At 38.3% G+C, this 22,697-nt stretch overlaps 1 protein-coding gene across 1 annotated transcript in view; it reads left to right on the top strand.

Annotated features, from left to right (window-relative positions):
• RNF128 (ring finger protein 128) overlaps positions 1-11,116 on the top strand; it is a 63,174-nt gene extending 52,058 nt beyond the window's left edge. Inside the window, exon 7 of the mRNA XM_070292165.1 lies at positions 9,685-11,116. Within this exon, the coding sequence (XP_070148266.1) occupies positions 9,685-9,818 (134 nt within the window). The 3' untranslated portion in view covers positions 9,819-11,116. The remainder of the gene's footprint in view (positions 1-9,684) is intronic.
• Positions 11,117-22,697: the final 11,581 nt, after the last annotated feature.

The raw sequence follows: 22,697 nt of genomic DNA, 5'->3' as shown, positions 1-22,697 counted from the left end.
GAATATATTAATTTCAAAATAGTAATGCCATACCAGTAGAGAGATTTTAGGGAATTCTGTTACTTTTTTCCTTAGAGAAAACCCCTATACAGATTATTTTCTCTTTCTTTAACTTCTACCTTTGTCTTTTGGTTTTTGTTGGTTTGATAGTTTTTCCTCAGTCCCCATTTTGAGATGACCTAATTCTGGCCTAAAAAATACGAGGAAAACGAAATGTCAGGATGACTTGTAAAAGTTGCAGCTTCCTATGACATGAACCTTTGTCCTTGGTAGGCTTATCAGTGCCATAGATACCATTTGTACAGAGGTCATGAGGAATACTACCATGCAAACGCAAACCTCATATTATAATCTAATCTTTGAACATTTCACAGAGTACAAAGTAGTCATAAGAATCTTAATAATCTACCTATAATAGATAATCATTGTCTCTTAGCCTCAGATGAATTTTTGGTTCCTGTAACTGTGTGCTAATAGAATCCAGTGAAGAGAAAGGAGAGGGTATGGCATAATTCAGTTTAGCAGCATTGGTAGTTCAGTGGTAGAATTCTTGCCTGCTCTGCAGGAGGCCTGAGTGTATGGGATAATTCAGTTTATTGCCAGGTCAGTTTAAAAGAAGAAGAAAAGTCCCAACCTACTATTTTGGTGTTCTGTTTTTATGGGGGAGGGTGGAAGGCAGAACAGTTTTTGCAGAGAATTTGAAAAGCAAATAAAATGACAATTCATATTCCTTCTCCTGTATTCTTTATCTGCATAAATGGTAGGAACACCAACCCAAGTGCCTCAATCCAGAAACTTAGGGAGAATCCTAGATTCTTCCCTCTCCCTTTCCTTTTGATTCAATATAATTTTTCCTTTAATCCATCTCCTAATTTCTAACCTTAATTCAACAGTCATAGTTTGAACCACTGTCTTCTTTCTGCCCATTCCTTCCACTCTTCCTCCACCAAGAAATTGGGGAAGTCAAGCCCAACTCCTGTTCCTCCTTTAAAACTTGCTCCCCTTTGAGTTTGGAGGAGAATGGATACATATATATGGATGGCTGAGTCCCTTTGCTGTTCACCTGAAACTATCACAACATTGTTAATCAGCTTTCAGTTCAGTTCAGTTCAGTTCATTTCAGTTGCTCAGTCATGTCCGACTCTTTGCGACCCCAGGAACTGCAGCACGCCAGGCCTCCCTGTCCATCACCAACTCCCGGAGTTCACTCAAACTCACATCCATCGAGTTGGTGATGCCATCCAGCCATCTCATCCTCGGTCATCCCCTTTTCCTCCTGCCCCCAGTCCCTCCCAGCATCAGTCTTTTCCAATGAGTCAGCTCTTCTCATGAGGTGGCCAAAGTATTGGAGTTTCAGCTTTAGCATCATTCCTTCCAAAGAAATCCCAGGACTGATCTCCTTTAGAATGGACTAGTTGGATCTCCTTGCAGTCCAAAGGATTCTCAAGAGTCTTCTCCAACACCACAGTTCAAAAGCATCGATTCTTCGGCACTCAGCTTTCTTCACAGTCCAACTCTCACATCCATACATGACCACTGGAAAAACCATAGCCTTGACTAGATGGACCTTTGTTGGCAAAGTAATGTCTCTGCTTTTGAATATGCTATCTAGGTTGGTCATAACTTTCCTTCCAAGGAGTAAGCGTCTTTTAATTTCATGGCCGCAGTCACCATCTGCAGTGATTTTGGAGCCCAGAAAAATAAAGGCTGACACTGTTTCCACTGTTTTCCCATCTATTTCCCATGAAGTGATGGGACCAGATGCCATGATCTTAGTTTTCTGTATCTTAGTTTTATTTTGCATTTGTATCTTAGTTTTATTTTGTATTGGGCTTTAGCCCAATACAAAATAAAATGTTGAAAAGAAAACTTGCTCCCCTGAGAAGCCTATCTTTAGTTACATGTGTGGCCCTACTGTCACTTCCACAGAACTTATATCATTGCACTTATTGCACTGAATTATATTAAAACCTTTTAAAAGTCCATTTGGGTAGGGACAGTGTTTTATTGTTCACTATTGTACACCCAGCACCTAGTACAAGCTTCCTCACAGCAAATACTCAAATAAGTATTGAATGAGTGACCACACAGAATAAATAAATAAAATAAAAAGAATAATAGTTTAACCCACATAAATGGTGTTTGTTTGCCTTAATAAGAATAAAGTAATATGTTTCCTGTAATTATAAATTAGACAGAGATGTTTAAGCTGTGTGGAGTAGATTTGTTTCAACATTAAGAAACCAGAAGTTTTATTAAATATAAAATTAGTCCTGATTTAAAATCATGTATTTTAAGATAAGCTTCTGATATCTAAGGGAAGTATTTCTTTGTATTTTAGTTGTAATTTTTTATTTTACAGTTCAACTGTGGCCCCCAGTCATCATTATTATGCTGAGATTGTGAGATATTCTAATTTACATCTAATAGTTTGTAGAAAAGTTGCACATATAGAAATATTCATCTTTACCCTGCCTTTTCTTCACTTTTAGAAGCCATATGCTATTTCTAAAGTCAGTAACAGATACCAAAAACCAAACCAGTCTAAGAATACCCATTATAAAGTCAACAACCTATGTTACTTCCTCATATGATTGGATTTTTCTCAGACACTAAATGTTTGAGGCATGCCAAATATACAATCATCACAAGTGTGAGCACCCAAATAAATGGATATATAGAATTGGTATGGCCTTGGGGTAAAATCCTCCCATTCAGAGAGTCAGAGCAAAAATAAAAGTTAAGAAATTTAAGCTTAGTTTCCTAATACTTTATTATGCTCTTCAAACAAATCAAATATTAAATGGACTTAAACCAACATCTTTGAAGGTGAATGTGTTAGTGTGACTTTTGTGACTACTTAAAATGTAATCATGGATAGAAGTGGCACACTTGCCATTCCTTTTATATATTGATATTTGGGGTTTCATAATTTAAGTGTTACTTTTCCTTCTTGGCTACTTCTATAGTTCAGAGATACTGCTAATAGATAAATTGGTGCCTCGGTCATATGTCTTAAATTAAGAGAATATACTTTGCTTTGAGGGAAAAGGAGATAGCAACCCACTCCAGTATTCTTGCCTGGAGAGTCCCATGGATGGAGGAGCCTGGCAGGCTGCAGTCCATGGGATCACAAGAGTCGGACATGATTGAGTGACTAAACCACCACCACCACTTTGGTTTGAGATCAGATGACAACTGTGAATTTTTAAATTGGTTTTGCAAAAACATTAGAACAGCAAAATTTAACATTAATAATAAAGTAGACTTGTCAACTAGAGGAGGAAATGGCAACCCATTCCAGTATTCATGCCTGGAAAATCCCGTGGACAGAGGAGCCTGGTGGGCTATGGTCCACAGGGTTGCAAAGAGTCAGACTCAACTGAGCACACACACATACTGACACACAATTATATAATAATTGTTTTGGCATATTTGCTATTAACCACTGATTATTATGGTGATAGTTGGTTTAAATAGCTTCGAAAACATACAGTTGGTTAGTTTGTGCCTGTGTGTTCCATCATTGTGCTGAGTTGTATTAGAGCACTGGTTTTCAAACTTAAGCATACCTTGAGTCACCTAGAGGGCTTGTTTAAACAGAGGGGAGGGCCTTCCCTGGTTCAGTGGTTAAGAATCTGCCTTGCAGTGCAGCGGACACAGGTTCAAATCCCTGGTCTAGGAAGATCCCACATGCTGCGGGCCAACTAAGCCCCTGCACTGCAACTTGAAGCCAGCGCTATAGAGCCCATGCTCTACAAGGACAAGCCACAGCAACGAGAAACCCATGCATTGCAACTAGAGAGTAGCCCCCACTTGCTGCAACTAGAGAAAGCTCGTGCACAGCAACAAAGACCCAACACAGCCAAAGTAAATGAATAAAAGTTTATTAAAAAAAAAAAACAGAGTGGCAACCACTAGTTTCTGACTCAATAGGTTTGAGAAGAGCCCTGAGAATTTTCATTTCTAAGAAGTTTCCAGGTGGTAATGATACTGCTTATCCAGGGACCACACTTTGAGAACCACAGAATAGGGCCCCTAGTTCTTAATCCTTGCTGCACATTAGAATCACCCAGAAGAACTTTAAACATTACTGATACCTGGACTCTACCCCAGAATAGTTCAATCAGAATCCATGAGATGTGGGGCCCAAACACAGGTTGTTTTTTTTTTTTTTAATAGTTTCAGCCTGACTTTAAAAATGTTTCAAAAATAGTAAAAAGAATGCCAATCACTGAACTTCTCCAAGTATTAACATTGTATATAACCATATACAGTTATCAAAATCGGGAAATTGTATGATAAAATGTTGGTAACTAAATTGAACTTACTCAAATTTCACCAGTTGACCCATTAATGTACTTCTTCTGTCCTAGGATCCCACATTGCATTTCCTCTTCTCTCATTTCCCCCCAATTTTATTGACACATACTTGACATATAACCAGAGAAAGATTAGTCACCAAATCTATCATCTCAAATAATTACAAATTGTGTGTGTGTAGGTGTGGTGAGAACATTTAAGATCTACACTTAGCAACTTTCAAGTATTTACTACAGTATTGTTAACTGTAGTCACCATGCTATATATTAAATTCCCAAGAACTTACTCATCTTATAACTGGAAACTTGTATCCTTTGATGGACATTTCTCCATTCCCCCCCTGCTTCTAGCCTCTTGGAACCACCATTCTGTTTCTATGACTTTGACTTTTTAAAAAAAAGATTCCACATATAAGTGTTATCATGCAGTGTTTGTCTTTCTCTGTGTGGCTTATTTCACTTAGCACAGTGTCCTCAAGATCTATCAGTGTTGTTGCAAATGGCAGTATCTCCTTCTTTCTCATGGCTGAGTAATATTCCTGTTGTGTATGTGTACATATATATGTATCTCACATTTTCTATATCTGTTGATCAGTCAATAGAAGCAGGTTACTTCTGTGTCTGGCTATTGTGAATAATGGCAGTGAACATGGAGGTGCAGCTGTCTCTTCAGGATAATGCTTTCATTTCCTTTGCGTATATACCCAGAAGTTGGATTGCTGGATGATATGGTAGTTCTATTTTTAGTTTTTTGAGAACATGTTTCCCATAGTGCTGTACCAATATACATTCCCACCAACTGTGCACCAGAGTTCCCTTTTCTTCACATCCTTGCCAACAACACTCATCTGTTATCATTTTGATAATAGCTATTCTAACAAGCGTGAGGCAATATCACATTGTGGTTTTGATTTGCATTTCCCTGATGATTAGCGATGAACATCTTTTCATGTACTTGTTGGCCATTTGTATCCACATATCTTCTTTGGGGTGCTTCCCAGATGGGTCAGCAGTAAATATTCTGCCTGCCAATGCAGGAGCCACAGGAGATGCAGGTTCAATCCCTGGGTCAGGAAGATCCCCTGGAGGAGGAAATGGCATCCCACTCCAATGTTCTTGTCTGGAAAGTCCTTTGGACAGAGGAGCCTGATGGGCTGCAGTCCATGGGGGCAAAGAGTTGGAGATGACTGAGCAACTGAGCATGCACACATGTCTTCTTTGGGAAAATATCTTTTCCCCCCAAAATTTCAATTCTGCCCAGTTTTAAATCAGATTATTTACTTTTCTGCTATTGAATTATATGAGTTCCTTATATATTTTGGATATTAACTCCTTATCTGATATGTGGTTTGCAAATATTTTCTCCCATTTTGTAGCTTGCCTTTTCATTCTTTTGATTATTTCTTTTGCTGAGCAGAAGCTTTTTGGTTTGATGTAGTCCCATTTGTTATTTTGGCATTTTAAGTCCTTAATCTATTTAGAGTTCATTTTAATTTAAATTTATTTATTTTAATTGGAGGCTAATTACTTTACAATATTGTATTGGTTTTGCCATACATCAACATGAATCCACCATGGGTGTACATGTGTTCCTGATCCTGAACCCCCCTCCCACCTCCCTCCCCTTACCATCCCTCTGGGGAAGTGGTGTGAGATGGGAGTCTGGTTTCATTCTGTTGCGTATTTATCCAGGTTACCCAACACCATTTATTGAAGACTGTCTTCCCCACTGGATGTTTTTGGTTCCCTTGTCAAATATTAGTTCATCTCACGCATGTGAGGCATGTGAGATCTTAGCTCCCTGACCAGGGATCCAACCCATACCCCCTGCATTGAAAGCTTGGAATCTTAACCACTGTACCACCAGGGAAGTCCCTATATACGTCCTTTATGTTTGGATATGTTCTTTCTATACCGAATCTGCTGAGAGGTCCACATTACATTTAACTGTCATGTCCTTTTAGTCTTAATATGTGACTGTTTCTAAGTCTTCATTTTTCTTGGCTCTGACACCTTTGAAGGCCACCAGTTAGTTACTTTGAAGAATATCCTTCAATTTGGAATTGTCTGCTGTTTCCCAATGATTAAATTCATTGTCTATTTCTGGCAAGAAAACCACATATCTTATCTTGTCTGCTTGATATCATATAATGAGGCACATTATGCCCATGTCTTATTATCACTGCTTTTAACTTTGTTCACTTGGTTAAGGTGGTATCTGCCAAGCCTCTTCTTTTAAAGTTATTATTTTTCCCTTTATTGTTTTATAGGCACTTGGAAACTATGCAAATGTCCTGTTTCTCATCATAATTTTTACCTACTAATTTTAGCAATCATTGATAGTTCTTGCTTGCAATAATTATTACTGAAGTGTGTGCCAAATGGTGATTTTCTATTTCCATCCTTCTTTCTACATTAATTAAGCTTCTAATTTAAAGAAGAGCTATCATTTCTCCACTTATTTATTCAACTGTTTATAATAATATGGACTCACAGACTCACTTCTTTTTCTCCATAATATTATTCTCATGATTTATTCATGCTTAGATTGTTCTAGATTTGGTCATTGGGAACTCCCTCAAGTTGGTTGATTTTCTTTCAAAATAATGCTCCCCCCCCCCCTTTTTGAGTACTTCCTTACTTTCTATCATCACAAGATGGTCTAGGCCAAGGAGTGGCAAACTTTTTCTGTATAGGGCCAGATAATAAGTATTTTAGGCTTTGAAGACTTTAGGTCTTTGTTGCTTTGGGGGCTGGGACAGTGTTGTTTTATCTTCCAACCTCTTAAAAATGTCAAAATCACTCTTAGCTATGGATTTGGCTTGCAAGCTGTAGTTTGCTGGCCCCTAGGAGAATCCCAGGGACGGGGGAGCCTGGTAGGCTACCGTCTATGGGGTTGCACAGAGTTGGACACGACTGAAGTGACTTAGCAGCAGCAGCAGGCTAGAATCTAGGTTAATCTTCTCTCTTGCCCTAACCCTAAAATCAGGGAGTGGGGGCTTTTATTGGAGAACAGCACCTCAGAGTCAAGATCAGGCATTAGGTATGCTCATTGCTTTTGGAGTATCATTGCTATTAGTTTCAAGGAACAAAGTGAGGAAATATGTGTATGTACTCACACAAATATACACACATCTACATTTACCTATCTGAAGAACAGCTAGTTCATACTGATGTATGATTCTAATCCAACATCACAGAGTTTATTCTAGCCTTCCTCTTTCCTTACTTTTAACTCCATTCTTGGACATTGAGAAACCCGGCTGTTATTATCCTCAGTATATTTACTTATTTGTTCAATCCTAAAGTACATGTAAGTTGTAACATTGCCAATGTACCCTGTGAAGAACAATTTCACTAACCAGTGTAGTTCTTTGGTTTTAACCTTATAGGATATAGTCAAAATATCATTTTCCAAAATTACTTAGGTTAGTTCTTTTCTTTCCCACTCTCTTCTGAACTCTCTATATTTCATTTGTAAAATAATTATATTCACTTGTTACTACTTGTATTCCATTTTGGGAACTCCCTTCACAACTTCCTGGTTGATTAGCTTTAGTCCTTCTGTCTATCTATCTATCAGTTGGTAAAGAATCTTCCTGCAATGCAGGAGACACAGGAGATGTGGGTTCAATCCCTGGATTGGGAAGATCCCCTGGAGAAGGAAATGACAACCAGTATTTTTGGCTGGGAAATCCCATAGACAGAGGAACCTGGAAGGCTACAGTCCATGGGGTCACAAAGAGTTGGACTTGACTGAGCATATACACAGATCTATCTTATCAGTCTCTCTATGTATATGAAAAAGCATAGATAATTTTTTAAAGTGCTCAGGTGATTCAAACATGAAGTTGATTTTAAGAGCTATTATATTTAGAATAGAGAAGAAGCAGAAGACATAACTGTTGCTCTTAAGGATGCTATAATGTAGGTAAAAATAAACACATGTATGAATCAACAAAATAGTAATTGTAAATTAATATAATGCCATAAATGCTTTAGGGCTTCCCTGGGTGCAGTGGTAAAGAACCCGCCTGCCAATGCAGAAGATACCAGAGGCAAGGGTTCGATTCCTGGGTTGGGAAGATCCCCTGGAGGAGGAAATAGCAACCCACTCCAGTATTCTTGCCTGGGAAATCCCATAGACAGAGGAGCCTGGCAGGCTATAATCCATAGGGTCACAAAGAGTCAGGCACGACTGAAGTGACTGAGCACACACATATAAGTGCTTTATGTAAGGCAGCAAAATCATATTAAAGAAACAGGGAATTAGTGTGATAATCAGAGTGTGATTGAATTAGATAAGAAAGACTTCTTAGACATGTGTGTTGAATTTTGTCTTAAAGAACAGAGGGGTATTTTCTTTCTGACTAACTTCACTCTGTATAACAGGCTCCAGTTTCATCCACCTCATTAGAACTGATTCAAATGTATTCTTTTTAATGGCTGAGTAATACTCTATTGTGTATATGACCAATACAGTATACTAACGCATATATATGGAATTTAAAAGATGGTAACAATAACCCAGTATGTGAGACAGCAAAAGAGACACAGATGTATAGAACGGTGTTTTGGACTCTGTGGGAGAAGGCGAGGGCAGGATGATATGGGAGAATGGCATTGAAACATGTATAATATCATATACGAATCACCAGTCTAGGTTTGATGCAGGATACAGGATGCTTGGGGCTGGTGCACTGGGATGACCAAGAGGGATGGTACGGGGAGGGAGGCGGGAGGGGGATTCAGAATTGGGAACACGTGTACACCTATGGTAGATTCATGTTGATGTATGGCAAAACCAATACAATATTGTAAAGTTAAAAAATAAATATTTTTTAAAAAAAGAAAAACAGAGGGGTAAAAGCATCCTAAAATTGCCATTTAACAATTTTAATTGGAGACTAATTACTTTACAGTCTTGTGGTGGGTTTTGCCATACATTGACATGAATCAGCCACAGGTATACGTGCGTCCCCCATCCTGAAGCCCCCCCCCACCTCCCTCCCCATCCCATCCCTCTGGGTTGTCCCAGTGCACTGGCTCTGAGTGCCCTGTTTCCTGCATTGAACTGGGACTGGTCATGTATTTCACATATGGTAATATACATGTTTCAGTGCTATTCTCTCAAATCATTCCACCCTCGCCTTCTCCCACAGAGTCGAAAAGTCCACTCTTATATCTGTGTCTCTTTTGCTGTCTCACATATAGGGTCATCGTTACCATCTTTCTAAATTCCATATATCTGCGTTAGTATACTGTATTGGTGTTTTTCTTTCTGACTTACTTCACTCTATATAATAGGCTCCAGTTTCATCCACCTCATTAGAACTGATTCAAATGCCATTTTTTTTTTAAGATGAAAATCTACAGCTGGTAAACCATGAAGCAAATTCCATGGCAGTGGATGTTGTTCCTCACGTTGACAACCCAACCTTTGAAGAAGATGAAAGTCCTGATCAGGAGACCACTGTTCGAGAAATTAAATCATAAAATCTGTATCAATAGAAAACTTGAACCTTTAGTAATAACAGAACTGCCAATCAGGGCCTAGTTTACTACTAAGGAACTGGATAAACTTAATAAAATAAGAATGATACTGAAAGTGCTGAGATAACTAATATTATGCTATAGTTAAATGACTTAAAATATTAAACCTATTAACTTTTTCCACAAACACATTATAATATTTTTCATAGGCAAGTTTCCTCTTGATAGCAGTAGCAACATTTTTAAACATTCAAAACTCTTGTCAAGTAATCATGTTTTCCATTTATAACAATTTTCTTATCAAAACATGTTGCTTTTAAAATGTGGAATAGCTATAATCACTTTATTTTATGATAGTATCTTAATTAAAAATAATACTACTTTAGCTTGGGCTATATGTGTCAGGGTTTTTCTCCAGGTGCTTATATTGATCTGGAATTGTAATTTAAAAAACAATGCAAACTTAGGCTAGTACTTCGTGAAATATCTATTTAAACTGCATTAAGTTGATAGAAAAAGATTAAAGCAAAATACTCATTTTAACAATTTCTTATTTTAAAAATCAGGCTAAATTTACTTCATTTGAGTGTCAAGCATAGTTTTTTAGAGAATATGGACTGGACTGGATTGATTGGTATATTAATGACACCAATTTGACAAAAGATCATAGACATAAACTTTCCTTACAAAAACACTGTATAACTATTTCTCAAACTTTACTTATGGGACTTTCAAAAGTAGAACATATAAATCATCATGCCATTTGAGAATGATTTTGAATAAGTCACACAAAAATTGGTAGTTGATCTCTGTGTATGAATTTGTCTACAGAAATTAGTCTATAGAAAATGTTTTCCAAATAAAGTTGACTGAAAATTGAGTTTACATTTTACCAAAATGGGCTTTATAAAATAACATTAGGTAAAATAAAATTCTATCTATGTAGCTATAAATTTCGTGAATGCATTTTCTTGGTGTTTGAAAAAGAATTGGTGTTGGGGGGTAGAATTCCAGGTGCCTTAATATAAAGTTTGAAGCTTCATCCACCAAAGTTAAATAGAGCTATTATAAAAATGCACTTTATATTTTCTGTGGCTTATCTTTGGTTTTAGAGTTTTGTTTCCAGTACAAATTCCAGCAGAATTTAAGCAAAAGCAGAATAGACATGTATTTTTGTTGGCTAAATATAGAGTGGATGAAACCATTGCATTCTTGTACACTGATTTGAAATGCTGTAAATAGGTCCCGATTTATATTGATTCTCTTTAAATATAAAACGTAAATAAAATATTCCAATAAAAGTTTGTGTCTGGTATTTAGTAATCATATCCTAACTTTTAACATATGCTTGGATTTAGGAGGAAAAAGGTTTAATGTAAATATTTGTTGATATATTTGATTAATAAAAACTAAAACTTCAGTATTTGGGCTTCCCTGGTGGCTCAGATGGTAAAAAAAATTCACCTGCAATGCGGGAGAACTGTCTTCTATTCCTGGGTTGGGAAGATCCCCTGGAGGAGGTCATGGCAACCCACTCCAGTATTCTTGCCTGGAGAATCCCCATGGACAGAGGAACCTGGCAGGCTGCAATCCATGGGGTCACAGAGTCGTACATGACTGAGCAACTAAGCACAGCACAGCGTGTTTACATATTTCACTACATAGTGAGGAACTGCTGCCATTATAAAATAACTGAATCTATCATGAATTATTTTTAAATGTCAACAAGGTAAATAATGAGGTTGACCACTGATAAGTTTTTTTCTTTTTCTTTTTTTATTGGAGGACAATTGCTCTACAATATTGTGTTGGCCTCTGCCATACATCAACACAGATCAGTCACAGGTATACATATGTCCCCTCTCTCCAGAACCCTCCTCCTATTGATCACTGAAAATTTAGGGTTAGAAAAGGACCATGATGCCAGTCCATCTTTACACTGCTGCTGCTGCTTAGTCGCTTCAGTCATGTCTGACTCTGTGTGACCCTATGGATTATGGCCCGCCAGCCTCCTCTGTCCATGGGGATTCTCCAGGCAAAAATTCTGGGGTAGATTGTCATGCCCTCCTTCAGGGGATCTTCCCAACCCAGGGATCAAACCCAGGTCTCCTGCACTGCAGGCAGATTCTTTATCACTAACTAAGCCACCAGGGAAATGTCCATCTTTATATTACAGAAAACATAAGGCCACTTTATTGCTTTATAATTACCTTTTCCTTCAGTCTTCTCTTTGGAAGTATCATTCTTTGGATGCTATTAATGGGTTAAAAGCAGCTCTTTATTTTGGCAAACATATTAAGAATAAACAGTTGTTTGAAACACTTCAGAACCATGATTATGAAATCCAGGATATACATAATGTCTTCTGTGGCAATATGCCCAATGTGTGTGATGCCACACTATAAAGTTTCTCTATATTCTTGGGAAGTTTCTCTATATTCTTAGGAAGTTAATCATCTCAAGCTTTGCAGCAGTTCTGCTGGGGAGGCACTTATAATTTTTGAATATTTACTAGCTGTATGAACATATAATTTAGATACCAAAAATTCAGCCCTTGTAAATGTATGGTTCTAAAGATGGATAGAATTGTGCCCACCACAAGTGAATTTGAGAACATTACATTAACCAGGAGATCAGTCCTGGGTGTTCATTGGTAGGACTGACACTGAAGCTGAAACTCCAATACTTTGGCCATCTCATGTGAAGAGTTGACTCTGAAAAAGATCCTGATGCTGGGAAAGATTGAGGGCAGGAGGAGAAGGGGTCAACAGAGGATGAGATGGTTGGATGGCATCACCAACTCAATGGACATGGGTTTAGGTGGACTCTGGGAGTTGGTGATAGACAGGGAGGCCTGGCATGCTGTGGTTCATGGGGGTCACAAAGAGTCAGACACAACTGAGCGACTGAACTGACTGACTGACATTATCCCCTAAAATCCCTTCATATCCATTTTTAGTCAGTTTCTGCTCCCATTCCTAGCCCCCGGGAACCATCAATTAGCCTTTTGTCTCTATGGATTTGCCTATTCTGGACATTACATTTAAATGGAATCACACAATATACGGTCTTTTGTGACTGCCTTCTTCTACTTAGCATATTTTCAAGGTTTATCCATGTTGAAGCATGCATCAGTATTTCATCCTTTTTAATTGCTGAATAATATTCCAGTCTATGGGTATTCCATATTTGGTTATCCATTCATCAGCTAAAGAAAACTTGGATCGTTACCACTTTATGGCCATTATGGCTAATGTTCCTATGAACATTCATGTACAAGTCCTTGTGTAGATTTATGCTTTCAATTCTCTTGGGTATATGCAAAGAAGAGGAATCCATGTCACTTGTGAATTTTCTTCCTGGTATTATATTTTGATATAAATAAGAGTTTGAGCAACAGACTTTATTATTTTCACATAGTCAAAATATAGGGCTTCCCTGGTGGCTCAGTGGTAAAGAATCTGCTTGCCAATGCAGGAGATAGGGGTTCAATCCTTGGGTCGGGGAGATCTCCTGGAGAGGAAATGGCAACCCACTCCATTCTTCCTGCTGAGAAATCCCATGGACAGAGGAGCTTCGCAGGCTACAGTCCATGAGGTTGCAAAAGTGTTGGATACAACTTAGAAACTAAACAACAACATGACATTCAAAATATAGGCTGATATTTTTAAACAGTGACAGTAGATATAGTTGTATGTATAGGTAGTCTCCAACTTAAGATGGTGGGGTTTTATGAGAATTCATTTGTAAAAGTCACGTTGTGTTAAGATCATGGAAGAAATCAAAAAGGAAAGCAAAATATGCATAAAAACAAATGAAAATGAAAACATGACAACCCGAAACCTATAAAAGCAATGCTAAGAGGGAGGTTCATAGCAATACAAGCCTACCTCAAGAAACAAGAGAAACATCAAATAAATAACATAACTGTACACCTAAAGCAACTAGAAAAAGAAGAACAGAAGAAAGCCAAAGTTAGTAGAAGGAAAGAAATCATAAAAATTAGGGCAGAAATAACTGAAAGAGAAATGGAGACTATAGCAAAAATCAACAAAACTAAAAGCTGGATCTTTGAGATGATAAATAGACAAACTGTTAGCCAGACTCATCAAGAAAAAAAAGGAGAAGAATCAAATCAATAAAATTAGAAATGAAAATGGAGAAATCATGACAACACAGAAATACAAAAGATTATAAGAGACTACTATGACCAATTATATGCCAATAAAATGGACAACTTGCATGAAATTGACAAATTCTTAGAAAAGTATAACATTCCAAAACTGAACCAGGAAGAAACAGAGAATCTTAACAGACCCATCACAAGCATGGAAATCAAACTGTAATCAAAAATCTTCCAACAAAGAAAAGCCCAGGACCAGATGGCTTCACAGGTATATCCTACCAAAAATTTAGAGAAGAGCTAACACCTATCCTATTCAAACTCTTCCAGAAAATTGCAGAGGAAGGGAAACTCTCAAACTCATTCTATGAGGCCACCATCACCCTAATACCATAGTCAGACAAAGGTGCCACACACATACACACACACACACACACACACACACAAACTACAGGCCAATATCAATGATGAACATATATGCAAAACCCTCAACAAAATGCTAGTAAACAGAATCCAACAACATATTAAAAAGATCATACATCATGATCAAGCGGGTTTTATTCCAAGGATACATTCTTCAATATCACAAATCAAACAATGTGATACACCATTATTACAAATTGAAAGACAAAAACCATTTGATTATCTTAATATATGCAGAGAAAGCCCTTGACAAAATTCAACACCCATTTATGATAAAAAAAAAAAAAAACTCTCCAGAAAGCAAGCATGGAAGGATCAGACCTAAACAAAATAAAAGCCTTATACAACAAACTGACAGCAAACATTATCCTCAATGGTGAAAAATTGAAAGCACTTCCTCTAAAATCAGGAACAAGACAAGTGTGCCCACTCTCACCACTACTATTCAACATAGTTTTGGAAGTCCTAGCCACAGCATTCAGAGAAGAAAAAGAAATAAAAGGAATCCAGATTGGAAAAGCAAAAGTAAAACTCTCACTGTTTGCAGATGACATGATCCTCTACATAGAAAACCCTAAAGATACCACCAGAAAATTGCTAGAGCTAATAAATGAATATAGTAAAATTGCAGGATATAAAATTAATACACAGAAATCCCTTGCATTCCTATACACTAAAAATGAAAAAACAGAAAGAGAAATTAAGGAAACAATCCCATTCACCATTGCAACAAAAATAATAAAATACTTAGGAATAAATTTACCTAAAGAAAAAAAAGGCCTATATATAGAAAACTACAAAATAGTGATGAAAGAAATCAAAGGTGACACAAATAGATGGAGAAACATACCATGTTCATGGATCAGAAGGATCAATATAGTGAAAATGAATATATACCCTAACCAATCTATAGATTCAATAGATTGAAGCTACCAACAGTATTTTTCACAGAATTAGAACTGTCAGGGAACATTTAACAGAAGGATTCCTGCATGCTGTTTGTTTTCTATTTCTCAAGGATTCTCTGTTCCTTATCAGTTCCTATTCTGAGAATGAATAGAGCTGCACGCAGTTCTCAGGACTGAAATCATGGGAAAGGGTATCTGCTTGGATTCCTTTCAGCAACTCCCTTCAGTGACTCTTTTCAGCGTCAGCGACCTTGTATGTATTAGACTATCCATATTGTGGCTATTGATAAAATTTCATCCTGTGTAATAGCTGAGTAATCATCTTACTAAAGATATGTAAGCCTACATTTCTGCTAATAAAGCACCCTTGCTCCATCAGAGCTTGGGTCCCCATGTCTTTCCTTCTCTTTTTCTTTCTTTCTCTCTCTCTCTTTCTCTCTTTTACTTTCTTATTATCGACTCTGGACCACCAGGTTCCGGTCCATTAAAGGACCACAACAAGTGGCCCCCAGAACAGGGACCTGGTATATGTGGCATTTCAGACGGAGTGACTCAGGGCCTGTTGAGGTCGGTAAGTACTCAGACATGGATTAAACGGCTGAAAAGCCCCATCATTTCTCTACTTTACTTCACCATTTGTTTAAAGCTCAGGGACTTTTGGTTTCATGCAAACTAATAGAGGCTTGCCTTCAAACAGTGGTTGAGTGTAATCCTTGGTTCCCTGATAAAAGCAGTTTTGATTTAGAAATTTGGCACTGGGTCAAAGAAAATGTTGAATGAGCCACCAGACGGATAAAAAATATTCCAATTGATTTCTGGCCCTTACGAGCTCTCATTAAAGCTGCAATTCTGCCATTTCAAGGTAATTCTAGCCCTCATGATATTCGACAACAGACATAAAATTTGTTACATAAATATGAATTAGATGATGAAACTTTACAAAAGGCCCAATTAGAACAACATAAAATATTTCAGAACTTTCCTACAAATCCTTCCCCGGCTGCTCCAAATGTTCCTCCTCTGCCAGCAGACACAAATCCAAAAGTCTCTCCTTTGCTAGACTTACTGGCTCTCCTTGAAATTCTCCTATTTTTGTTATAAAAAAGAAATCTAACAAATGACGTCTCTTGACAGACCTTAGAAAAGTTAATGAAAGGAGATCCTAATTTAAAGAGCCCTCATTCACTTTCTCAAGAGACACAAGAGGAACTCTATTTAGTGCAAAATAAACTACAAAAACAGTTTCTTACTCGCATCAGACTAGATTTACCTCTAAAATTATTTGTACTCCCTCTCTTCATTCTCCCATGGGACTTCCTGACCCAACAGCTCCAACCTTGATACAACAAAAACATGCCTAGGTAAAAACATGCCTAGGTAAAAGCTTATATCTTATCACATTATTGAAATAGACAACCTACTTTGCCTGAGATGTCAGCCTTAGACAGATGAGTACAACTTCAAGCCAGAAAAAAAAAGTGGGAGACAAACAGACCTTTTAAATCTTAAAGCAGAAAACTATGAGATCTCTGTCTGTCTAGATATGTATGTATGTCTTTACCTCTGGATAATATTGCTGAGGTTAATTTATAAATGAGCTAAACAACAGTTCATGGTTTCTAAAAAAAAGGTACAATACATATTTTCAGTAAAAAAAAGGTATAAGAAATGAAACTACATTTTATTAAGAAAACAAAGAAGTATGGCTTATAGATGGCTATTCTATGAATGGACAAATAAAGTGATGAATACAGAAAGTGTAAAAAAGGTTTGTGGAAAGTGTAACCCAGAAAGAAAGTTCTATATGAGAAAAAAAAATGTACAGATAAATACAAAAAGTATACAAAAGGTTTATGACAAGTAGAAAAGTGTTTTATGCATGATACGGGTTTCTTAAGACATGATTTTACTAATAAGTGCTAACTATAGCTATATTATTTTCTATGTCACTTGTTTCAGAAGAATTTCTTACGTTAACAAATGTATGACTGAGCCTGTGATATAATGCTGATATGCAGTTCCATATGACATCAATGATTGTAACAATGTAACTCTAGATGTGGGAAAAAACAACAAGAGAAAATATTTTCCTGGACCGAGAGGCTAGTAAGACAGTGGTCTAGAGACTTTTGCTACTTGCAAAGCCTGGTCCAATAACAGCACACTGAGTGGCCTATCAATGGAATCTTCCCTAAACCTGGGAATGAGCTTTCCCAACACCGTGAGACACAATGGCCATAAAATGCCCCCCAAACACGGTCAAATATGTGGCTATGAAGGGACCCTACTGACTGAAAGTTGATACTCACCAGCTGCCTCTACAAAGATTACATCATGACCACTGCAAGCTGCTGACCTTCAACACCCCCTGAAAGGAGTTCAGGGCAGAAATCAAAAATAAGACACTCTATGCTCTGGGAAAAAAAACCCAAAAAAACAAAAAACAAAAAACAGAAAAACCAGCCTTCAGACAGTCAGATGTTTTCAGATAAAGATTTTATGAGCCCAAATTCTTGCATCTTCTCATACCTAGAGAAACATTAATGTCATGAACCCAATGTCTGGTCCTAGTTCTCCTGGTAGCCCCTAAACAGCTTTTCTACTTCTCTTAATCTTTGGGCCATATACCTTTAACTTTCTTGTTAAGTGTTTCTTCCAGAATACAACAAATTTCCACATGGTAGTATGACAAAAATATTCCCTGACCAACACCTAGACAATGCTGAAAAAAGTCACCTTATCATTCCATGGACTCTCATCTCCCTCTGTTAATACACCCTGACAGAAAACAGGCAAAGGAAACTCAAAACCCCATGATGCCCCTGTACAGCCTGAAAAAGCCAGAGTGGTCATCACCCCCTTTCCCCTGAGACTGGATTCCCAAATGCCTAAAAAGGAAAATAGGTAGACAGTTAGACATGAACAGGATATCAAAAGGGACCAAAATCCAAAATCAAGAAAATTTATGTTTATGGCTAATCATACAATTGTCGATTGGAGACCCCATGGTATGTGGTTATCTAACTGCTCAGATGATATTAACAGTACTATGTATGACTGTGCTACTCAAGTAACATAAAAAGTTACTAATACTATGATAAAACATTACCATGACAAAGGACTTCTTGGCTGGCTTGACGATAAAATGACACCCCCCTCATCCTCGAATTGTCGTCGATAAACAGATTGGGCCTGAACAATGAGACATCTGAAAACTTGCTGTGAACACCAAAGAACTTAGAACTTAGACTGGACATTTCACAGAGAGTAATTATAGTCATAGTAACTATTTCTTTCATTATAATCAATCATATTTCATACAAGCTTGTATTCCCCTTCCTTTTGTTACAATTATATTTGTTGTTTACCATTGCCTTTATGCAAAAATTGTTAAAACTAAACAACCTCAATTAGTCAAGACCCTTTTAACAAATATAATAAATAAGGGTAAGTTGTCAGGGAACATTTAACAGGAGGATTCCTGCATGCTGTTTTCTATTTCTCAAGGATTCTCTGTTCCTTATCAGTTCCTATTCTGAGAACGAGTAGAGCTGTGTGCAAGTCTCAGGACTGAGGTCGTGGGAAAGGGTATCTGCTTGGATTCCTTTCAGTAACTCCCTTCAGTGACTCTTTTCAGCGTCAGCGAGCTTGTATGTATTAGACTATCCATATTGTGGCTATTGATAAATTTCATCCTGTGTAATAGCTGAGTAATCATCTTACTAAAGATATATAAGCCTACATTTCTGCTAATAAAGCACGCTTGCTCCATCAGAGCTTGGGTCCCCATGTCTTTCTCTCTCTTTCTCTCTTTCATTTTCTTATCGTCAACTCCAGACCGCCAAGTTCTGTTCCATTAAAGGACCACAACATAGAACAAATAATTTTACAATTTGTATGGAAACACAGTTTAGTTCAGTTCAGTTGCTCAGTCGTGTCCGACTCTTTGCAACCCCATGAATCACAGCACGCCAGGCCTCTCTGTCCATCACCATCTCCCGGAGATTACTCAGACTCATGTCCATCGAGTCCGTGATGCCATCCAGCCATCTCATCTTCGGTCGTCCCCTTCTCCTCCTGCCCCCAATCCCTCCCAGCATCACAGTCTTTTCCAATGAGTCAACTCTTCGCATGAGGTGGCCAAAGTACTGGAGCTTCAGCTTTAGCATCATTCCTTCCAAAGAAATCCCAGGGCTGATCTCCTTCAGAATGGACTGGTTGGGTCTCCTTGCAGTCCAAGGGACTCTCAAGAGTCTTCTCCAACACCACAGTTCAAAAGCATTAATTCTTCAGCACTCAGCCTTCTTCACAGTCCAACTCTCACATCCATACATGACCACAGGAAAAACCATAGCCTTGACTAGACGGACCCTAGTCGGCAAAGTAATGTCTCTGCTTTTGAATATACTATCTAGGTTGGTCATAACTTTTCTTCCAAGGAGTAAGTGTCTTTTAATTCCATGGCAGCAGTCACCATCTGCAGTGATTTCGGAGCCCCCCAAAATAAAGTCTGACACTGTTTCTACTGTTTCCCCATCTATTTCCCATGAAGTGATGGGACCAGATGCCATGATCTTCGTTTTCTGAATGTTGAGCTTTAAGCCAACTTTTTCACTCTCCTCTTTCACTTTCATCAAGCGGCTTTTTAGCGCCTCTTCACTTTCTGCCAAAAAAGTGGTGTCATCTGCATATCTGAGGTTATTGATATTTCTCCCAGCAATCTTGATTCCAGTTTGTGCTTCTTCCAGCCCAGGGTTTCTCATGATGTACTCTGCATAGAAGTTAAATAAACAGGGTGACAATATACAGCCTTGACGTACTCCTTTTCCTATTTGGAACCAGTCTGTTGTTCCATGTCCAGTTCTAACTGTTGCTTCCTGGCCTGCATACAGATTTCTCAAGAGGCAAGTTAGGTGGTCTAGTATTACCATCTCTTTCAGAATTTTCCACAGTTTATTGTGATCCACACAGTCAAAGGCTTTGGCATAATCAATAAAGCAGAAATAGATGTTTTTCTGGAACTCTGCTTTTTCCATGATCCAGCAGATGTTGGCAATTTGATTTCTGGTTCCTCTGCCTTTTCTAAAACCAGCTTGAACATCTGGAAGGTCACAGTTCACGTATTGCTGAAGCCTGGCTTGGAGAATTTTGAGCATTACTTTACTAGCATGTGAGATGAGTGCAATTGTGCAGTAGTTTGGGCATTCTTTGGCATTGCCTTTTTTTGGGATTGGAATGAAAACTGACCTTTTCCAGTCCTCTGGCCACTGCTGAGTTTTCCAAATTTGCTGGCATATTGAGTGCAGCACTTTCACAGCATCATCTTTCAGGATTTGAAACAGCTCAACTGGAATTCCATCACCTCCACTAGCTTTGTTCGTAGTGATGCTTTCTAAGGCCCACTTGACTTCACATTCCAAGTTGTCTGGCTCTAGATTAGTGATCACATCATCATGATTACCTGGGTCGTGAAGATCTTTTTTGTACAGTTCTTCTGTGTATTCTTGCAACTTCTTAATATCTTCTGCTTCTGTTAGATCCATACCATTTTTGTCCTTTATCAAGCTCATCTTTGCATGAAATGTTCCCTTGGTATCTCTAATTTTCTTGAAGAGATCTCTAGTCTTTCCCATTCTGTTCTTTTCCTCTATTTCTTTGCATTGATCGCTGAAGAAGGCTTTCTTATCTCTTCTTGCTATTCTTTGGAACTCTGCATTCAGATGCTTATATCTTTCCTTTTCTCCTTTGCTTTTCACCTCTCTTCTTTTCACAGCTATTTGTAAGGCCTCCCCAGACAGCCATTTTGCTTTTTTGCATTTCTTTTCCATGGGGATGGTCTTGATCCCTGTCTCCTGTACAATGTCACAAACCTCTTTCCATAGTTCATCAGGCACTCTATCTATCAGATCTAGGCCCTTAAAACTATTTCTCACTTCCACTGTATAATCATAAAGGATTGATTTAGGTCATACCTGAATGGTCTAGCGGTTTTCCCTGCTTTCTTCAATTTGAGTCTGAATTTGGTAATAAGGAGTTCATGATCTGAGCCACAGTCAGCTCCAGGTCTTGTTTTTGTTGCCAGTATAGAGCTTCTCCATCTTTGGCTGCAAAGAATATAATCAAACTGATTTCAGTGTTGACCATCTGGTGATGTTCATGTGTAGAGTCTTCTCTTGTGTTGTTGGAAGAGGGTGTTTACCCTGACCAGTGCATTTTCTTGGCAAAACTCTATTAGTCTTTGCCCTGCTTCGTTCCACATTCCAAGGCCAAATTTGCCTGTTACTCCAGGTGTTTCTTGACTTCCTACTTTTGCATTCCAGTCCCCTATAATGGAAAGGACATCTTTTGGGGGTGTTAGTTCTAAAAGGTCTTGTAGGTCTTCATAAAACCATTCAGCTTCTTCAGCGTTATTGGTTGGGGCATAGACTTGCATAACTGTGATATTGAATGGTTTGCCTTGGAGACGAACAGAGATCATTCTGTCGTTTTTGAGATTGCATCCACGTACTGCATTTTGGACTCTTTTGTTGACCATGATGGCTACTCCATTTCTTCTGAGGGATTTCTGCCCGCAGTAGTAGATATAATGGCCGTCTGAATTAAATTCACCCATTCCAGTCAATTTTTGTTCGCTGATTCCTAGAATGTCGACATTCACCCTTGCCATCTCTTGTTTGACCACTTCCAATTTGCCTTGATTCATGGACCTGACATTCCAGGTTCCTATGCAATATTGCTCTTTACAGCATCAGATCTTGCTTCTATCACCAGTCACATCCACAGCTGGGTATTGTTTTTGCTTTGGCTCCATCCCTTCATTCTTTCTGGAGTTATTTCCCCACTGATCTCTAGTAGCATATTGGGCACCTAATGACCTGGGGAGTTCCTCTTTTGGTATCCTATCATTTTGCCTTTTCATACTGTTCATGGGGTTCTCAAGGCAAGAATATTGAAGTGGCTTGCCATTCCCTTCTCCAGTGGACCACATTCTGTCAGACCTCTCCACCATGACCCGCGGGCATGGCTTGGTTTCATTGAGTTAGACAAGGCTGTGGTCCTAGTGTGATTAGATTGACTAGTTTTCTGTGAGTATGGTTTCAGTGTGTCTGCCTTCTGATGCCCTCTTGCAACACCTTCCATCTTACTTGGGTTTCTCTTACCTTGGGCGTGGGGTATCTCTTACTTTGGGCATGGGGTATCTCTTCACGGCTACTCCAGCAAAGCACAGCTGCTGCTCCTTACCTTGGATGAGGGGTATCTCCTTACCGCCACTGTTCCTGACCTTCAATGTGGGATAGCTCCTCTAGGCCCTCCTGTGCCTGCGCAGCCACCACTCAATTAGAGAATCTAAAACTTTAATATTCCTACAAATTACCAGGATCTTGTTAAAATGCACGCTCTCATTCTAAGGCCTGGAATGGGTTCTGA

This window comes from Ovis canadensis, chromosome X (assembly GCF_042477335.2).
Source record: "Ovis canadensis isolate MfBH-ARS-UI-01 breed Bighorn chromosome X, ARS-UI_OviCan_v2, whole genome shotgun sequence".
NCBI classification, from domain to species: domain Eukaryota; kingdom Metazoa; phylum Chordata; class Mammalia; order Artiodactyla; family Bovidae; genus Ovis; species Ovis canadensis.
This window is presented reverse-complemented; position numbering and strand designations above follow the sequence as displayed.